This window comes from Papio anubis, chromosome 1 (assembly GCF_008728515.1).
Source record: "Papio anubis isolate 15944 chromosome 1, Panubis1.0, whole genome shotgun sequence".
Classification (NCBI taxonomy): Eukaryota; Metazoa; Chordata; class Mammalia; order Primates; family Cercopithecidae; genus Papio; species Papio anubis.
In genome coordinates, this window is record NC_044976.1 from 141,630,139 (window position 1) to 141,645,372 (window position 15,234).

The 15,234-nt window shown below is 38.4% G+C and overlaps 2 protein-coding genes across 3 annotated transcripts in view; one reads left to right on the plus strand and one right to left on the minus strand.

The window, feature by feature from the left end:
- The window catches only part of RAB3GAP2 (RAB3 GTPase activating non-catalytic protein subunit 2), a 120,831-nt gene extending 114,610 nt beyond the window's left edge, over positions 1-6,221 (plus strand). Inside the window, exons 32-35 of one of the 2 annotated variants that reach the window (XM_031655598.1) lie at positions 526-615; positions 1,183-1,404; positions 2,783-2,941; positions 3,132-6,221. In XM_031655598.1, the coding sequence (XP_031511458.1) occupies positions 526-615; positions 1,183-1,404; positions 2,783-2,941; positions 3,132-3,287 (627 nt within the window). In that variant the 3' untranslated portion in view covers positions 3,288-6,221. The remainder of the gene's footprint in view (positions 1-525; positions 616-1,182; positions 1,405-2,782; positions 2,942-3,131) is intronic. The other variant, XM_031655599.1, reaches the window with a different exon arrangement.
- A 241-nt stretch (positions 6,222-6,462) lies between these two features.
- The window catches only part of IARS2 (isoleucyl-tRNA synthetase 2, mitochondrial), a 71,262-nt gene continuing 62,490 nt past the window's right edge, over positions 6,463-15,234 (minus strand). The window contains exons 18-23 of the mRNA XM_021927079.2: positions 14,962-15,093; positions 13,728-13,834; positions 12,355-12,500; positions 11,213-11,403; positions 8,846-8,990; positions 6,463-7,005 (exon numbers count right to left, since the gene is read on the minus strand). Of these exons, the coding sequence (XP_021782771.2) occupies positions 6,863-7,005; positions 8,846-8,990; positions 11,213-11,403; positions 12,355-12,500; positions 13,728-13,834; positions 14,962-15,093 (864 nt within the window). The 3' untranslated portion in view covers positions 6,463-6,862. The remainder of the gene's footprint in view (positions 7,006-8,845; positions 8,991-11,212; positions 11,404-12,354; positions 12,501-13,727; positions 13,835-14,961; positions 15,094-15,234) is intronic.

Genomic DNA, 15,234 nt, shown 5'->3' on the forward strand with positions numbered 1-15,234 from the left:
AGTCTCTCATGAAACTGTAGTTAAGGTGCTGCATCTGAGAGCTCAGCTGGGATGGGGAAAGGGTGATTCACTTCCAAGCACAATTGTTGGCAAGATTCATTTATGCCACATGTGCGTGTCCATACAGCAGCTCACAACATGGAACCTGGTTTCCTGCAGAACAAGTGAGAGCGAATATGAGTGCCTCAAGGCAGAAGCAGCCTTTGGAACGTGGTCTTGGAAGTAACATGCTATCACCTCTACCTACTTCTGTTTGCTAGCAGCAAATCACCAGCCTACATGCAAGGAGAGGAGACTATAGGACACATGAATACCAGGAGGAGGGGATCACTGGGGATCATCTTAAAGGCTGTCTACTCCATACTAGATACTTGTTATAAAAATTAAAGGAAGAATTCTAAAATCTTTCTGTTCAAGGAGAAATGAAAATCAACCATTAAGTGACTTAAGTTTTAAACAGATCTTTCTCCCTTTCCCCCCTTCATAATCCACACTCATCAGTTTTCTTGCTGTCTTTCTCTTTAGGGAAAAAATGCATTTTTCAAAGACCTAACTTCAATTCAGTTATTACCTAGTGGGGAAATGGATCCAAATTTTATTTCTGTACGACAACAGGTAAATTACAGCTATTGGATTTTGTTTTTGTTTCTTGGAAAAAAAAACAGTAAAGGAAAAATCTAGCTTGCTTTTGAAAAGAATGACCACTTTCTATCGCAAGGACAGAAAACCAAACACCGCATGTTCTCACTCATAGGTGGGAATTGAACAATGAGGTCACTTGGACACAGGAAGGGGAGCATCACACACAGGGGCCTATCGTGAGGTGGGGGGAGGGGGAAGGGATAGCATTAGGAGATATACCTAATGCAAATGATGAGTTAATGGGTGCAGCACACCAACATGGCACATGTATACATATGTAACAAACCTGCATGTTGTGCACATGTACCCTAGAACTTAAAGTATAATAAATAAATAAATAAAATTTTAAAAAATGACCACTTTCAAAGTATTCTTGAAAGCTAGTTGTTTACCTTTAAATGATGTGTTCCTTTTTTGATAATTAAACAATTTCATGGAAAAGCCACTGTAAGTGACAAAAAAGCTAACAATACTTTGATTTAGGTATTTTAAAATGAAACAGTAACAATATATTGCTGTATCTCTTTTTCCATTTTCAAGTTCTTATTGAAAGTTGTCAGTGCAGCTGTCCAGGCCCAACATTCAGCCACAAAGGTCAAAGATCCCACAGAAGAGGCCACACCCACTCCTTTTGGGAAAGACCAAGATTGGCCAGCTCTAGCTTTGGATTTAGCCCATCACCTTCAAGTTAGTGAAGATGTTGTTAGAAGGCATTATGTTGGGGAGCTATACAACTATGGAGTTGACCACTTAGGAGAAGAGGTAACATGACCCTTTGAATGTTAATTGGGCTCAAGTTATAAAATTGATAGTTGGAATAAAGACTCTCCAATGAAGCCTTTTGCTCTTCCTTTTGTTGGAACATCTAGGTACAAAAATAGAACAATATACTATTTTTTAAAACATAAAATTATAATCAAATAATTCCTACAGTGTGCCAGGCCTGCCCTATGCACAGGGATATAGCAGTAAACAAAACAGACAAGGTTCCTTCCTCATGAACTTGATAGTCTGCTGGTAGGAGCAGAAAAGCAGGCTAAATTTTGCATTGATTGGTAGGTGCTATGAAGAAAATAAAGAGGGCCGGGTGTTGTGGCTCACACCTGTAATCTCAGCACTTTGGAAGGCTCAGGCGGCAGATCACTTGAGCCCAGAAGCTCGAGACCAGTCTGGGCAATATAGCGAGACCCCATCTCTAAAAAGGAAAAAGAAACAGGATCATATGAATAAACAGGAGCCACTACAGTAGAGTGGGCAGAGAATGTGACATTTGAACCGAGCCCCTAAGGAGAAGCAGCAGCCAGCTACTCAGAAACTGGGGGAACAGTGCTTGAGACAAGAATTACAAAGCCCCTGAGGTGGGGACTAGAATGACTAGGTCCAGGACTAGAAAGGCCAGTATGGCTGACCATAGTAAGCAAGGAATAAAGAAGTGTGGCATGAGGTAGGGAGGCTGGCCCAGGCCATGGCTGTATCCTAGGTCTCGGAGCCCATGGTTATTCTAAGTGTATTCAGAAGCCATTAGAGGGGTTGGGCGTGGTGGCTCACGCCTGCAATCTCAGCACTTAGGGAGGCCGAGGTGGGTGGATCACTTGAGGTCAGGAGTTCAAGACCAGCCTGGGCAACATGGTGAAACCCTGTCTCTACTAAAAATACAAAAAATTAGCTGGGCGTGGTGGCACACGCCTGTAATCTGAGCTACTTGGGAGGCTGAAGCAGGAGAATCGCTTGAACCCAGGAGGTAGAGACTGCAGTGAGCTGAGATTGCACCGCTGCACTCCAGCTTGGGTGGCAGAGTGAGACTCCATCTCAAAAAAAAAAAAAAAAGAAGCCATTAGAGGGCTTCAAATAGACATGACATGAAACTCCCTTTATTTGCCAAAAGTTTGAAAACAACACACTGAGTAGCCATATTGAATTGAAAGATTAAGTGATGAGAAAAAAAAAATTAACCAAGGAGCAGAAATTTGGGTTTAAATGCTAAGTTTGATTTGGATTTATCTTTGGTTGTATATAATCAAAAGATAAATGGCCACAGTTCAAAAATCAACTAGAATGTCTTCACTGGCAACCTCATTCCTATAGAAGAAACACAGCTGCTCACTCTGACTGTATTATTTCTCCATGTTCCTATCTTCAGGCCATTCTACAGGTTCATGACAAAGAGGTCCTTGCCTCTCAGCTGCTGGTGCTGACGGGGCAAAGGCTGGCTCATGCGCTTCTCCACACCCAGACAAAAGAAGGAATGGAGCTGCTTGCCAGACTTCCACCCACACTGTGTACTTGGCTGAAAGCAATGGTCAGTACAATAGATCGAGATCAGGCAAAAGGTCATTTTCTTGAGTGCCTAGTTAATAAGTTATGAAGAAAATTTGACAAATGTAATTTACCTACTTACAAAGAAAAGCATTTTTATGTAATAACTCTTAAGTCAGTAACAATTATTGTTTAGTTGTCTATAATAGGTTATTTTTGTGTCCCATTTGCAGGACCCCCAGGACCTTCAAAACACTGAAGTGCCAATTGCAACAACAGCTAAACTAGTAAATAAAGTAATCGAGCTTTTACCAGAAAAACATGGGCAGTATGGTCTAGCCTTACACCTCGTTGAAGCTGTGGAAGCCGTATCTCTTCCTTCTTTATGACACTTACCTACTGGAAATAGTCTAAAATTATGATTATAACATGAAGTAGTGCATGGTTATTTTATATAGTAAGACCTGGAATTTTATGGGGAAAGTATGTCTTTTTTTTTTTCCTTTTGTAAAATAAATAAAAGTATGTACAACTTTTAAAAAAGTACAACCCTGGCTAAATTCCACTCCTTTGGTTAATATTGAAGACAAAATATAAACAACTATCAACTCTGTTATAATTAATACAGATGTTTTACTGTTTATTTCTAATTCAAACACTTAAATAGCTTTATTGTTAACCTTTGCTATTTAAAATTGATTATAATTTAGATTATGTTCTTGTAAGATTCTATATTTCCTATCGAAAATGTTGTTGTAATTCAATTTAAATGTGTTCATGTACGGTCCCCATCAGTAGAGTATAGAAACACCCCACTCTCCTTTGGTAAATGTTGAGAAAATGCCTTTGTTGTCATGCTCCAAATCCCACATGGGCTGCCACCTGGGAGCTCTGGATACTGAAAGCTTCCTTTCCCAGAGGTTCTGCTGTTGCCATCAGAGGAGGATGACCATGCTTGAGGAGGAAGAATGGGTTCAAGATCATCATATTCATCAGAAGGGGACACTAAATAGAACCCTTAACCTGTTGTACTTGCCAAAATTGAGAATAAGAGGTGTGTACAATGCAGCAAATTAATTATAATGTAAGTTAAGATTTGCTTTTTGCAAGTTACAAAGTTGTATCCACATCAGGTCACTGTAAAAATGTATTATCTTGTAAAACTTATGTAAAAAAAAAAAAAAAAAAAAAGGCAAGGATACTAAAAATTTTAAGTCCAACTTTATTTTTCCTACAAGTGTTTAGAAATGCTTCTGGGATTTGCTAATTGTTATCTTGGGAACAGTATTGAAAAAACTACTTAGTGATATTACAGCTTTAGCAAACCTACCTCACAGCTGGGATGAGAGGATAAAATACAACTAATTTTGTACCCTATAGTGCCTAGAGCAGTCCAAGTGCTAAATATTTACTGACTAAAACCAAACTATAGCTACTTGGGAGGCTGCAGGACGATCGCTTGAGCCCAGGAGTTTGAGGCCATCCTCGGCAATATAGGCAGACCCTGAAAAAAAAAAAAAAAAAAAAAAAAGAAAAAGAAAAAACCAAACTAACCAAAACTCTGTAAAAGAGTGCTTTGAGCTCTACAAATACCAAGTATTTATTATGGTATATTTTTAGAATGTAGCCCTACAGTGTAATTATGGGTATGTGTCATGGATCACAATTATTATTCATAGTAAGTCATTGTGATACAGAAGTTTGTTTCTTCACTTCCCCTTAAGAAGCCAACTATAGTAATCATGCAAAGTTGAGGAGTATGTCCTTCAGGGATATAAAGAAAAACAAATCTTGTTTTTTGAGCTAAAAGAGCACATCCAAACAAGAATTTAACTGGCTAAAATTTAGTAATTACTGTTAAGTAACTATCAAACTTAAAATCTTACAAGATAAATGGTTAAGATGTCTTGAGTATTTGGGATGGGGGCCTGTGAGTCTGACTGAGACATACATTTTATAGAGTAGCAGCATTGGAAAGGGCTAGTCCAACCTCCCAGCCTCTGCTTGGGTCTCCACTGTCCCAGCCAGACACATCCTAGAATTCTTGTAAACATATCCGGCTCTGTATTAACAGTCCCTTGTTATATGTGTTCTAAGAGATTAGTTCTTCCTGTGATTTTTCCAAGTACACTGAAAGTAGTATGAACTTAAGGAGGCTAGTCAAAGAAATTTGGAGTTATAGGTATTTTTAAAGACTAAATCCTCAATCCCATCATCACTTGGAGGGGAGGGGGCACTTGTTAAGCATTTTAGATAATAAAACTGGTTAAGCTTACTCTAGTAGAACAGACAATCAAATCTGGGGATTGCTGAGAACAATAATAAGCTGTAAGTATGGCTCACAGAATCCTGATACAAACCATTAAGTCTCTAGTTAGATTTGTTATCCTAAAATTTTTCATAGAATTTTAAAATTGAATTCTGACTTGTATGGTTAACAAAAGCAGTTAAATATTTTATTACTTATCAAGGGCTTTTAAAATAAATAAATCTGATAGGAAGAAAGGCAAATAAATACCTATGTAGACATTCTATAATAACAAAGAGCCATAGATGATAAAGGAATTAGATTTTAATGTAGAACAGGTGGTTTCTGAAACAAAGGTGTGTGGCACTTATTGTAGTTATTGATGAGACGCCAATAACCAGTAGTGTTTCCCTAGATATATGCCTACCCTCACACAACTTTCTCCATTAATGTTAAATATGCATTTTTATCTTATTAATTATATAAAGCTGAAGGAAAACAAAGTGTTCAAATAATCATAACTTCTACATTACAGGTTCTGTTTAGATGTAGAACTAGAGGGGCCAGGGTAAATGTAGATAAAGAGATATATAGCACCATGCTTCTAAATGCGTCATACTTTTGCAAACAGAAAAAAAGTTTTAACTTTATTATAAAAATTCGTCTGTGGGTCAAAGTAAACACTGTTACATTTAAATTGCTTTTTAAAAACAATTGCGATCTAAAGTCAAAAATCTGAAATTTAATAATATGAGACTTACACTGAATGTAATGTTCATTCAGAAGTTGCTGTGGTCCATTTCATTTATAAGGGACAAATATTTTTACAGTACACTATAGCAACAGCAAAAGCCCTCTCACCCTGATAGGAATGGGTTTGCTGGGTGTCTACCAAGTTAGATTCCTGCTGAATAGAATTAGGCATCCTTAAAAGATTTTAATCCAATACTGAATTGTTTATAAAATGCTTTCTCTATTGTAATGTACTGTAAGTAGTGAAATTCTGTATATATTGCTATTTTCTGTCCATTGTTGTGAACTTATGTATATTAGTGAAATAAATTTTCAGCTTTCATGTTGTTTCCTAAACATTCATAAGTATTAAGAGATTTCTTCCTCTCTTGAGTAACATATGTGGTGATTATTTTCTTTCTAATCCAACCCCAAAAACTAGCTATTCTGAAAAGGTTGATGTTCACTAACAGGAAGAATGATATGACCCTTCACCTCTTAAGGGAAACACGCCTTCGCCATTCCCTTTCAAAACTCTACTTCTTTTACTTGCTATTGACAACTTCTGCACCAACATCAGTCAGTACTTTTCCAGAATGCCTTTATTTTCAGTGTGATAGAATTTAAATACTGAGTCAAAAGATTTATAAAATATAAAACATTTTCTGCTCGGCCATATTTGAAGACAAGCTGAATACATATCTATGTTCTGAATAAGTCCATTATGGATATATATAGGAAGATATATATATATCCATCCACAGATACACACACACATATATATATTTCTGCATATATATATACATAATTCTTTCTATAGTTACAGGAAATACTTCTTTTATAATTCTGATTTTGACCATCCTCCACCATTTACTCATCCACTCATTACCTAAATCTTGGCTTTCTTTCCAATATTGTAAATAATCCATCTAAACTTCTAGCCAGTACTGTCAGGAGGGTTCTTGCTCAAGTGAGCTGTTAATACTATTTTCCACTAACAACTTCTGCACATCGAGGACAGAGTGTATCTGAAGACTCCGCTGTATACTTCCAACAACGAGGGCATTTTTCTTTCGTAGTCGGCATGACAATTACTTTATAGGAAGACTCTTCACGAATATCACCACCTATAAAAAAATACATGAAGAGAATTTCTGATAGGCATTCAACTTGTAACACTGTTTCTTAATTGGTTTAGCAGAGGCTTCTTTTTCAGTCTTCTGTCCTGCCTTGGTAAAGCTTGTTAGACACTTCCCCATTTGCCCCATTACATATATAGCCAAGATAATGGGATCATACAACTCGACAACTGAAGAGAGCTGAGGAATTAGAGACCCCGTGACTCTGAGATTAACTGACATCTCCCAAGTCACCGAGTTCTACATCTACTCAGGCAGAGCAGACTTTCTAGCTGTTAAATCTGGATATAGTTCTGATGAATGACACTGCCTCTCCAGCTACATACATGACTAAGAATTTTTAAAATTATAGTGACAACTATGGCGTCCTCACTCAAAATTTCTCATGGGACAGAAGGAACCAAAAATATCTCCACAATTAATACTCTTAGACTTCGGACTGATAAAAATATAAAAGTAATCTAGTCATTGTACAAAGAGTATATTAACATTACATGGCTGGGCACGGTGGCTCACGCCTGTAATCCCAGCACTTTGGGGGGCCGAGGCAGGTGGATCACCTGAGGTCAGGAGTTCGAGACCAGCCTGACCAACATGGTGAAACCCTGTCTCTACTAAAAATACAAAAATTGGCCGGGTGTGGCGGCGGGCGCCTGTAATCTCAGCTACTTGGGAGGCTGAGGCAGAAGAATCGCTTGAACCTGGGAGGCGGAGGTTGCCGTGAGCCAAGATTGCGCCATTGTACTCCAGCCTGGGTGACAAGAGCAAAACTCTGTCTCAAAAAAAAGGAAAGAAAAAATTATACAAAGTAAATTTAGCCAGAACTTTTACTACATGGTCTATGCTGCCAAGCCCAAATTTGAACTGCTGCCTGTAAGTTAGCTTCCCATCTCCTGGTACCAAAAAGCTATGAAAAACACAAGCAGCATAACCTTTGCCAAGATACCTGCTTATTTTTCTTTTTTTTTTTTTTTGAGACGGAGTCTCGCTCTGTTGCCCAGCCTGGAGTGCAGTGGTGTGATCTCGGCTCACTGCAAGCTCCGCCTCCCAGGTTCACGCCATTCTCCTACCTCAGCCTCGCTGGGAGTACAGGCGCATGCCGCCACGTACAGCTAATTTTTTGTATTTTTAGTAGAGATGGGGTTTCACCATGTTAGCCAGGATGGTCTCAATCTCCTGACCTCACAATCCACCTTGCCTCGGCCTCCCAAAGTGCTGGAATTACAGGAGTGAGCCACCGCACCCGGCCTATTTTTCTTTATTAATGCAACTCTACCTCCACCAATGAAGATGAACCAGGTTGACTTTTAAAATCTTCTATAAAACAAATATTGACAAAATGCTTGCTTATGAGATACCATCATTAGAATGAGCTCAATAAAACTTCCTCCTTAATCCCTCACAAGAATGGCTAAATATTTTAATCTGGGGTACACATAATAGGAAATTTTAGAATCAACACTGGGGAACAGTGGGCAGGACTGGGCCAGTACTGGGGTACTAAGTATCAAAGCAGGGGGACACAAAAGGGAATGGGAGCAAGTCAGACTAACATAAACTTCATATAAAATGACCATTATTTATTTAAAGGACAGAAAGAAAATCTCTCTCCCTCTTCAGTCCCTAGCCCTCAGTTCCCAAGATCATCAGGCAAGATACTTTTAACAGCGGGCTTAGAAACTTGGCAATTGTTTATATTATTTCCACAGAAAGACGTATTCTAAGTACATATCTACCTTTAGAATCAATCTAGTCCATGGGAAGTTGGAGATGACCCAGAGTTATTCAATTCTCCAGATGTTACTTGTTACTTTCACCTCCTTCTTACCTTCTAAGTTGATGAGGAATTTCCCTTTAAGCTCAATTACATCTGCAGTCATCTCTCGTGGTTCCTGAGCCAGTAAAGTTGACTCAGAAGCCATCATTAATTCATTCAACTGAGAGGTGCTGGAAGTCTCTTCAGACTGCAGCATCTGTAAGAAAGCATGTGAAAGTTACAGTTTATGTTAAATTTTTACCATAAACTGAGGTTATAAAAAGAGACACTATAAATTCTCATGTTTAGAGAGGAACCTTTTGGTATACCATTGCATCCTGCGCAAATACCATTAAATGCATCAATCCTAATTAGTATAAAAGGTTTTAACTAAAAATGTCCATCAACAGTATTTATTGAGAATGCCAGGCACTTCACTTTGCTAGATCCTATAATGTCTCTTATTTCTAATTGTCGCATACACACAAAAAAACCTATATAGTGTTTATTATCCTCACTTTACAAATGAAGAAACAAGCAAAGAGAGGTTAACTTGCCCAAGATTCTCAACCAGTAAGTGGTGGAACTGCAGGTCAAGCCCAGGTCTGCCAGCCTCAAAGCCTTTTTTTTTTTTTTCATGTATCATTGGGTGAGGAGCTAAAATACTATCTCAACAGGTACCTGCTTTTAGTAATGTACACTGATCGTGGCAATCTGAACAACACACAGAACGCTTCTGAAGTAGACTGAATTTGTCTGATGAACACACTTTACTCTGTAATTTTGATCTTCAAAGTGAGTTTTTAAGCTAACCAACACAGACATTCCTTTAAAAATGAGAGTCCATGAGAAACAGGAGACTCAAAGAGATGAATTCGGTTTTAACAAGTTTATACAATTAGTAACGGATGGAACCAGGACTCCATCTGACAGCTACTTGGTATGATTCCTAAGGAAAACACATTCATGTTTTTGAAAATCCCAAAGTATTTTTTCCAATAAAGATTGATCCAAACAAGCTGTTCTTTTCAGTTTATTACTTAGAAAGACTGAAGTCAAAGGAAACATAGTATGCAGGAAAAAAGGCCAGGACTAGGCTGTGTTACCCTGGGTAGGTCATAGCATCAGCAGTCCTCACTTCCTCGCTTGTAAAATGAACAGCTTCCCAAGTTTTAAATTTTAAAATGTGAACATCTCATCTATTATACCTACTAGCTATTTCAAGCTCAAATCTTAATCACGCTAATCACATCATTAAAAATTTAAATTGAGCTTACCATACAAAATGAGATGGGTATTTTTTAGAAAACTGACACTAATAAAACTTTTTAAAAATGGCTCTTTCCACCATCTTTCTGCACCGCCACGATGGTGCACATGAATGTCCTGGCTGATGCTCTCGAGAGCACCAACAGTGCCAAAAGAGAGGCAAAAGCCAGGCTTTAGGCCACGCTCCAAAGTCATCATCCGGTTTCTCACTGTGATGATGAAGCATGGTTACATTGGCAAATCTGAAATCACTGATGATCACAGAGCTGGGAAAACTGTTGTGAACCTCACAGGCAGGCTAAACAAGTATGGAGTGATCAGCCCCAGATTTGATGTGCAACTCAAAGATCTAGAAAAATGGCAAAATAATTCTGCTTCCATCCCGCCAGTTTGGTTTCATTGTACCGACAACCTCAGCTGGCATCATGGACCATGAAGAAGCAAGATGAAAACGCACAGGAGGGAAAATCCTGGGATTCTTTTTCTAGGGATGTAATACATATATTTACAAATAAAATGCCTCATGGAAAAAAAAATTATATTCATTGACAATTCTCTTCTTAAGCATTTAGACTGGAGAAAAATCACATCATTATGTGAAGCTATAAACCAATCTGGCCAATCAACCCTAAAAATCCCAAGAAGAAAATTCTGATGGCCCTTCTGGAAATAAAAACAGGATAAATGCTTTGAAATATATGTGGTAACTTGCTGGATAAAATGAATTTTCTCCAGATTTCACAAAATAAAAATGGAAACTCTTTTTGGGTTTGTTTTGAATCTGGTCCAGATGGATGAAATTCTCAGGAAACCGGACCTTTAATACAAAACTCCCAATTTTTATACATTCGAAGGCGATCATGATGAATTTATATGTCACCTGTCTTCTAAATAGTCCTGAGGCCTTTGATTTGAAACAGAACTTTATTTATTGCTTCCCTGTCCCTACACAATAACATATACGTGTTACATGCATAGAACATGTTTTACAAGACATGGAAAAGAACATGGTGAAGTAGGAAACAAAGAATCAGTGATAATATCAGGATCAGAAGACAAACCCTAATTTCTAAATTAATTTTTTTTTAATGTAGACACATTTTAAAAGCAAATTTCAGGCAAAGCTCTATGATACTAACACCATTTCAAAAGGGACATATTGCTGCATACCTCTATTATCTCGAAAAGCAGTCCAGGTTCTATCACTATGATAACCTTGTACTCAGCTGCATTTTTGCCAGGGATGCTTCCGAGAAATGAATCTCGCATTGCACACGCACTCTCCACAGCTTCTTCCAACCCGGGCTTCTTCCAGATAGAACTAGTACTAATCCACCCAGTACGGAAAACACTCTTGGGCTCTTCAGAAGAACAAAAACAGTAAACTGCTTTACAAACATCCTAAGCTGTACATGAAACTCTAACCATTAAATATTTACCATTAATGGGAAATAAGAATTGTTATTTACGGTAATCAAGTGATGAAATATTATGGAGCCATCCTAATTATTTACAAAACATTTCTATCAGCATTGGAAAATATTTGCTATATTTAAACAAAAGAGAAAATATATAATAAGAGCTCAAAGAAAAAAAAGGATGCTTAGAAAAAAATAATATAGAAATATCCCAATATTAACAGCTATCAGTAGTAAGATTATAAGTGACTTCCCCCTCTTTCTACAACTATCATATAATACTCACTAAAAGCACTATATTTTGTTTTAATATAACCTAAAATATATTTCAGAACTTTTTTTTTTTTTCCCCAGAAGGAGTTTTGTGCTGTCACCCAGGCTGAAGTACAGTGGCATGATCTTGGCTCACAGCAACTTCCATCTCCTGAGTTCAAGCAATTCTCCTACTTCAGCCTCCCAAGTAGCTGGGACTATAGGCGCCCGCCACCACCATGCCCGGCTCATTTCAGTAGAGATGGGGTTTCGCCATGTTGGCCTGGCTAGTTTTGAATTCCTGACCTCAAGCGATCCACCCACCTCAGCCTCCAAAAGTGTGGGGATTACAGGCGTCAGCCACCACACCTGGCCATTTCAGAACATTTATAAAGGTATTTAAGGAAAAAAGTGATTTCTCAACACAGTCAAGCTGCTAATACATTTCAGAAAACACAGAATTCTGAAATTTACTCTACTCCTCTACAAATAGGTGCAGAAACAAATACATGACCAAGATATACTGTCACAGAGCACTCACTGTAAATGGATAAGTGCCCCTTTTATGGAGCAGATAAAATTAGAAGTTGCACCTTTATCAGGGCTCTTTCTCATTAAGAGAATAAACAAAGTAGTCCTTACCTTTAATATAAGGTATGTGCTGGAACACCTCTTCAGCCAGGTGAGGAAGAATGGGAGCAAAAGAACGAACTATTACATCCAAAATTTCAACTAATGCAGTCTGACAAGAGCGTCGTCTGGGGTCATTTTCCTTTTCACAATAGAGCCTGAACAAGAACAACTTATTCAGCAGTTGACAATACTTTACACATGATGGTCACCAAAATAGGACCTGCCTCAGGTTGAGTTTATCCCTAGTGGCTAATCTTATGGTTCTAATCATCTTCTACTTAAAGAATACGATACACTCTCCTACAATTTCACTCCGTCCAGGTGTACCCACCTCCTCGAAAGCACTCATGGCTAGCTATCTCATTCTGTCTCTCAGGTGGATGACAAGCAGAGTCTAGACTACCATATTAAAGGACTATGAATAAGTTAGTTGACGGTATTTCACATGTGGCTCCTACCCACTACAATGCTATTAGTGTTTTAAGGGAAGGAGTAGGAGTTAGAATCCCTATGTGCAAGGTCCTTGGGGTGCTGACAGGCTGAGGCTAACACCTCAGACTGGACTCATTATCATAAAGATAGGACCATCACCTGCCCACTGGAGCAACAGATGAAGACTTGGCATCCAGCCCTCTTCTACAAGGATACTGCTAATATTATATACTGTTACCATATAATTGCACATACATATCTCTCTCTTCCCCTCAGGATCTGAGAACGCCTGAGAACAAGTATTATGTTCATCATCTGATACTAGCAGTGATGATTTTTTGAACACTTTATCAAGCACAGCGTTAAGCACATTATTGCTTTTCCTTCTCGATCACGAGGTAAGTATTATTATACTCATTTTACAGATGAAGAAATAGATTACAGAATAAGTTGCCCCAAATCAGAAAGCTAGTAAGCGGGAGGGCAAACCTTTATACTCAGGCTTGACTCCGGAGCCCAGTCTTAATAACTGCACAACACTGCCCGTTGTGCTCATCACTGAATCCCCGACGGTTGCCAAACACAAGTAGACACTCAAAAAATAGTTGCCGAGGTTTTGTTGTTGTTGTTTTCTGAGGCGACGTCTTGCTCTGTAGCCCAGGCTGGAGTGCAGCGGCGCAATCTCCGCTCATTGCAACCTCCGCCTCCCAGGTTCAAGCGATTCCCGTGCCTCGGTCTCCTGAGTAGCTTGGATTACAGGCATGTACCACCATGCCCAGTTATTTTTTGTATTTTTAGTAGACACAGGGTTTTGCCATGTTTGCCAGGCTGGTCTCGAACTCCCGGCCTCATGTGATCCACCCGCCTCGGCCTCCCAAAGTGCTGGGATTACAGGCATGAGTCACCATGCCTGGCCATTGTTAAGCATTTTAATATTTAGTCATACATACCTATCTTTGATTATACTGAAATAAAAGTGAGAGAGCTCTCTGGTATAAAATGTCCGTAACAGCCGAACAACTTTTCCAAAATCATATTGTTTGTATAATTCGGTAATCTAGGGAACAAAGTCAAAATAAATTCGGAAGCTGAGACAGGCAAATGAAAATGTTAAGTCATCACAAGCAAAATATGCTCATTTCAAAAATATATTTCAAAGAGACAAATACAAAACAGGCAATATGCAAGAACTCCTGGGAATCTTCAAAATGTCATTTCTGGAAAACACATTTGACTACACTCAGAAAATACTATTTTACTCTGAGAACTACGAAAGAACATTAATCAAGGAAAGAATGAGATTGTAAATAATAAAATCACACCAGTTTTACAACAGCAAACAGTGGAAGTTACCAACAATTCATTAGTGTTCCTTCACTGATGCCTCATTTATTTTTGATTGGGCAAAACTGGTATGTACACTCTGACTTAAGGGTGCACTAATGCAAATACATTTCCAATTGTGAGAAAACACCATTTTGTTTTTTTTTTTTAAAGACAGGGTCTCACTCTGTCAATCAGGCTGGAGTGCAATGGCACAATCACAGCTCACTGCAGCCTCAAAACCCTGAGCTCAAGCGATCCTCCTGCCTCAGCCTCCCAAGGAGCTGGGACTACATGCACTCGCTAACACGCCTGGCTAATTTTTAAAACTTCTGTAGAGATGGGTTCCCGCTCTGTTGCCCAGGCTGGTCTTGAACTCCTGGCCTTAAGGAATCCTCCCACCTTGGCCACCCAAAGTGGTAGGATTTATAGGTGTAAGCTTCTGCGCCTAGCCAGAAAACACAAATTACTTAAGTCTATATAAAAATGAGCAAATATCTTATGAGACAAATAGGAATAGTCATTTTGGTTATTTCTGTACTTTATTACGAGAAGCACATCTGCAGATAAATAAAGTATGACTCCACTTTATTCCTTCTTGTTGGAGAAATAGAGCTAATTGTAAGAGAAAAATCTGGTCTGGACATATTTCTCTAATCTTTTAAGAAACTCAAAAGATATGATAACACTTTATACCTAAGGCCAACCTGGGAATGTGTGGAATTTAGCAAGCATAACCTTTTCAAGAGTGCTATAGTTACTATTTCCAGCAAGGTCTGTTCCACTGAGATAAAACTAAAATTTTAACCTAAAATAGTGCTGATATTTCTAGTTTCCAGAAGTTTATTAATTTACATTTACCTTGTTTGCCAAATCCTGCAGTAAATGTAGCATATACTGGTCTATGACATACATATCGTTAACAGGGATGGAATCTGTTTCTGGGTTGAAATCAGCCACATTTCCCAAAAGAAAGCGGAGTGTATTCCTAAGCTATTCATAGGAGGAAAATATATGCAGTTAAAAAAATTTAATGATGCCTTCAATGTTCACTGAAAAGTTATGCTTTTACTCTGTAATTAAGTTGGATTCATCCAACTCTTGTCATTTTCTTAATGGGGTATTTTTACTATC